Source organism: Lactuca serriola, chromosome 4, assembly GCF_051521515.1.
Source record: "Lactuca serriola cultivar US96UC23 chromosome 4, Lser_US96UC23_V15, whole genome shotgun sequence".
NCBI lineage: Eukaryota > Viridiplantae > Streptophyta > Magnoliopsida > Asterales > Asteraceae > Lactuca > Lactuca serriola.
Window position 1 is genome coordinate 167695788 of NC_136411.1, and position 5580 is coordinate 167701367.

The window sequence follows — 5580 nt, forward strand, 5'->3', positions numbered from 1 at the left end:
TATACAAGAATACTATAACATAAATGTGAGCCACGGTTTCGGGGCATGGCATCACTGCCATGGCTCATTTTGTATCTAGAGTCTTGTGGAGAGAGAGCATGAATTTGTGTATAGATCTATACTGGATTGACTATCCTACACCTTTGTTGTTCGCTACAGTGGGACTTGTAAGTCTATGGGTGCCAAATAGATCTATAATGGATTGACTATCCTACACCTTGCTGTTCGCTACAGTGGGACTTGCAAGTCTACGGGTGCCAAAATATAATTTCTTCCGACGTCTTTCATCGTCGTGTTTTTAGTCGATAGTATGGTGCAATCATATCACATTATACCTTAATTAACAACCGGTTTAAGGTAGTTAGTACAGCAGTAGTTACCATAATTAACAACCGGTTTTACAGTACTTTATTATTTTCCCATTGCATTCACATTGTGATATTCTCACATAAACGGTAATGTAAAAACTATATTTTTGGTTAATGATAGTCACACTTGGGAAAATACACACCTTTACAAGAAACAAACATACAAAACATTTGATGCCTTGATAGAAGGCTACGTTTAGTAGATAATATAGGATTTTCTATGAGATACAAACATTTACAAACTTATACATCAAATGCTTACAAACATTTACATTGAACATTTACAAACATATTTAGTAAACTTATACAAACATTGACAATAAATACTTATGAACTCACCAGCTTTAAAGCTGATCAACTCTTTCAAAATAACTTGTATTCTCAGGTTATCAGTAGATAGGTACAGATGCCAGGTATTGAGAAGATGGAGCTCGTTCAAGAATCATCTCTTGTTTTGATTTACATTTTTGGTGTCTTATAAACTTCACAAAACACACTTGTATTAAATTATATTATTAATGCAATGGATGATATTGTTTCTTGTTTACTACTTTGCATTGTTATAATACTGTAGATGACGTCCTACGCCTCGAAAGTTTCTGCCGTTATAGTTTTGGGGTGTGACAGATATACCATCGAACAAAGAAATGTTTTTCCAAGAATAAAATTTCACAAAAATCTTCAAAAGAAAAACATGTTTGGAAAATTAAAAATTCCATCGATGAAACTGTGACTCTGGAAGTTCCTTGTCCGAGAAAATTTGTTCCGAACCCTCATGTTATTGAGTATGACTATTGGATAGATGAAAGAACCATGGCCTTTTGTTTGTTTCCTAAGGAATCTCATAACAAACCTTTTAAACCATCTGTTTCTCAAAAGTCACAACCGAAGCCTATGACTCGTGACTTTGTCCCAAAACCTAAATCGGAGCCTAAAAACTCCACAACTCACTAATTTTGCAGGCACTCTTTGCTTCGGAGCAAGAAACAATATGGTATATTGATAGTGCTTTCTCCATGCACATGACGAGGCAGATGGACTTTCCGCGAAATCTCAAACTTTCACCAAGTGTTGGCTATGTGACGTATGGCAACGACTCCAACTCTCAGATCCGAGGTTATGACATTCTTACAAATGGCAACTTCTACATTTCAAACGTGGCATATGTAGCTGACTTGAAGCATACTTTGATAAGTGTGGCTCAACTCACTGATGCAAATCAAGGAGTTGAATTCTGCAAGAAACATAGATATGTCATGTCCGAAGGCCGAAAGGAATGTTTAATCAAGTCAAATCGCAACAAGAACATGTATCCTCTTAACATCAACATGATCATCGGCAAGCCCCAACTCTGCTTAATCTCAAAAGTTGTTCCTAGCGTCAGTTGCTTATGGCATAAAAGGCTTACTCACCTGAAATTTAGATATATGATTGATCTTGTTTCCGATGAGATGGTCAGAGGTTTTCCGCTCCTCAAGTTCGAAAATGATTACTTATGTGCTGCATGTGAGTGTGGAAAGCAGTCAAAGAAGGGTCATCCCATCATCATTGAAAAATCAATCTCGGAACCATTAGAACTTCTACACATTGATCTTGTGGACCCTCAACAGTACAGAGTTTGCATCACAAAAAATACATTATTGTGACTATGGATGACTTTACTACGTTCACCTGGGTCTTCTACCTAAGGATCAAGTCTGACATAGCCTCCGAACTCATCAACTTTATCAAAGGAATAGAAGTTCTCATCAAAATCCCAGTAAGGAGAATCTGAAGTGACAATGGTTCGAAATTCACAAATTCAACCATTGAAAACATCCTCACTGAGAAGGGTATTAACCACAACTTTTCTGCTCCTTACACACCACAACAAAATGGTTTAGTTGAACGACGTAACAGAACACTCGTAGAAGCTGCTCAATCCATGCTTAAATTTGCAACTCTTCCATTCTATCTTTGGTCAGAAGCTGGTTCTATTGCATGTTTTACTCAGAATAGGAGTATCATCAATCAACGCCTCAATAAAACACCGTATAAATCCATGAACGATCGGAAGATAAGTATATCCTTTCTTCATGTTTTTGGGTGTATATGCTTCATCAAGAACAATCGTGATCAGCTTACCAAGTTCCAACCCAAATTTGATGAAGCCATCTTTCTTGGATACTCTGTTATATCAAAGGCTTATCGAGTTCTTCATCGACGAACTCGTGTTCTAGATGAAAGCTTTGATATTACCTTTGATGACAATTTTGTTCGAAATTCTGGCCCAACCCATCTTACAACTCACATCATGGAGTCCGATGCTCCAGCGCCAGGATGTACGGACAAACAAACAATACATGAAGTTGACTTTGAAACCTTGTTCGGACCCTCAGAAACAGCTCTTGACTTGGAATCTTGAACAAGACACACCTTATCAACCGAAGCTCTGGCCTCCCAAAACATTTCCGGTTTGACACCATGTTTACCTCCATTTGATTCTGAACCGTTTCAACCTTCTCAGGTTGAGGGGGGGGGGGGGGAATGGTCAACCTTCCCTTGAATCTAATGTGGATGGATTTCAAGATGCAGCTGTTGAATTCAACTCTAATCCTATCAACAACAATGATGATGCAAATTTCTTTGATTTCCTACCTGATGATGACGTCAACCTATACGGTTCAGAAGTTTAGGGGGAGCATCATCCACATGTTCAAACTATTCATGGGGAGCAACACAACCCCATTGTTGATATAGGATCATCTGATGCACAAGAGCTTCTGAGACAACATGTTTGGACTAAGGATCATCCTCCAAACCAAGTTATTGGAAACCCAAATGCTGGTGTACAAACTCATTCTGCCATAAGTGTTCAAAATGAATGTCATTTCTCAGCATTTATCTCAATGGTTGAGCCTAAATCCATCAAAGAAGCACTAGAACATGTTGACTGGATTACAACTATACAGGAAGAATTGGCAGAATTTGACAGAAATGAAGTATGGACTCTCGTCCCTCCTCCTCAGAATCATCCCATTGTTGGTACTAGATGGGTATTTCGGAACAAACTAGACGATGCAGGAGTCATTATTCGGAACAAAGCGAGATTGGTGGTTAAAGGATTCACACAGATTGAAGGGATTGACTATGATGATACCTTTGTTCCTGTTGCCCATCTTGAAGCTATAAGAATCTTTCTTGCTTATGCTTCTCACAAAGGCTTTAAGGTTTACCAGATGGATGTCAAAAGTTCTTTTCTAAATAGTGAACTTGATACTGAAGTGTATCTTCAACATCCTCCCTGGTTCTGTCAATCTATCATATCCGAATAACTGTTACAAAATCTGAAAAGCAGTTTATGGCCTCAAGCAAGCTCCTCGCGCCTGGTATGAGACCCTCACTTAATTTCTCAAGCTTTTAGGTCTTCAACGAGGAATTCTCGATCCTACTCTGTTCCAAAGATCAAATGGAAAACATCTCATGCTCGTCCAAATTTATGTTGACGACGTCATTTTTAGATCCACCGATTCATTAATGGTTGCTGACTTTGCTAAGTTAATGGTCAGTAGATTTCAAATGAGTATGAATCGGGAATTAAGCTTCTTCCTAGGTATCCAAGTCAAGCAGACCAACAGAGGAATTTTCATTCAACAAGAGAAGTACATTACAGAACTCCTCCAAAAGTACTCAACGGACACCTGTGCCTCATCCAAGGTACCAATGGGTTTCAGACATAAGATCTTTTCGGACCCTTCAGGTGTAGCAGTTGATGAAAAGAAGTACATAGGAAAGATTAGATCCCTACTCTATCTCACAATAAGTCGCCCGGACATCATGTTTTCAACATGTTTGTGTGCTAGATTTCAATTTAATCCTAAGATGTCTCATTTATTGGCTGTTAAGAAAATATTCCGATACCTCAAAGGTACAAAAAATCTCAGAATCTGGTACCTAGCAAATGAGAGTTTCCTCCTTCAAGCATATTCCGATTCAAACTATGGCGGTCTTCAAATGGACAAAAAAAGCACATCTGGTGGCTGTCAAATTTTAGGTGGTCAATTGATCAACTGATCATCTAAGAAACAGAACAACATTGCACTTTCAACAGCCGAAGCGGAATACATTGTTGTTGCTAGTTACACATCTCAAGTTCTCTGGATGAAATCTCAGCTCCTGGATTATGGTTACCGGTTTCAACAAATCCCAATCTACTGTGATTCTCAAAGTGTTATTGCTATCTCACACAATCCAATTCAACACTCTATGACGCAACACATCGACATACGGTACCATTTTATCAAAGATCATGTGTTAAATGGTAAAATCGAACTAATTTTTGTACCATATGACGATGAAATTGCGGATGTCTTTACTAAAGCATTAGAGGAAACCAAATTCAATGGCTTTCTGAGCAAAATGGGTATGATAATGCCTGATCCTCAGTTCTTTCAAGAGGCTTGCACTCTCTGATGGCAACATCAGAAAGAAAATTAGTTCTGAACCCAATTTTTTCGGAACTATTGCCTCTCCGAATAAATAAGGTCATTTTACGTGTCTTTTTCTCTAACCACCTTTTGGATTTTTAATTTTGTCACATCTCCAAACCAGAACGACGGAATCGTTCGAGGGCGGATGACTTCATGTGGTATCATAACAGTTGAATAGATAGTAAAGAAAGCAAACACAACCATCATAAATATAATTTAAAAAGTTACATTGTTGATTGTATTACATGTTTCAAAAGAAATTACATTATGATGATATAATAAGTTTGAAATTGACGCCTTAGCGTCCCTTCCCAAAAGCAGTTGTTATCGGTATTACTGAATCCTTGAGAAATACAAGTAGTTTTGAAAAAGTGTCAACAATTAAGTTGGTGAGTTCATAAGCATTTTTGTATAAGAATTGTATGCCTTTTTGTATAAAGTGACTGTGTTTGTATCTAGAAAATCCAATATTTTCCAAAAATGAATAGTAGTTTTTAAATGATTCGAAAACAAAATGCATTAAGTATTTTCCATACCTAAAATAGTGTAAGTAGATATATATATATATATATATATATATATATATATATATATATATATATATATATATATATAATCACTAAGGCGTTTGATAGCCTGGTAAATCAAATGTTTTAATACTTCATGTGAGTTTCATAACCGTACTATTGACCAGAGTGCCTGTTACAATGTTCTTCAGGTGTTGGAATGAGATGACATTTGTC

The 5580-nt window shown here is 37.2% G+C and overlaps 1 protein-coding gene across 1 annotated transcript; it reads left to right on the forward strand.

Moving 5' to 3' along the window:
* The first annotated feature begins 1390 nt into the window (after positions 1–1390).
* LOC145098987 (uncharacterized) lies at positions 1391–4820 on the forward strand. Its single transcript, XM_079036579.1, has 5 exons — positions 1391–1984; positions 2200–2732; positions 2875–3029; positions 3108–3403; positions 4437–4820. Exons 1-5 carry the CDS (start codon positions 1391–1393, stop codon positions 4818–4820), a joined length of 1962 nt encoding a protein of 653 aa, XP_078892705.1.
* The last annotated feature ends 760 nt before the right edge of the window (positions 4821–5580 follow it).

What these genes read in the sequence shown, in the direction of transcription:
- LOC145098987 (XM_079036579.1), top strand. Translation starts at nt 1,391, where the DNA reads ATGACGAGGCAGATGGACTTTCCGCGAAATCTCAAACTTTCACCAAGT. An exon ending in GAAGTTGACTTTGAAACCTT is followed by an intron (nt 2,733 to 2,874) that starts GTTCGGACCCTC and finishes CAACCTTCTCAG; the next exon opens with GTTGAGGGGGGGGGGGGGGA. An exon ending in TGATGACGTCAACCTATACG is followed by an intron (nt 3,030 to 3,107) that starts GTTCAGAAGTTT and finishes TTGTTGATATAG; the next exon opens with GATCATCTGATGCACAAGAG.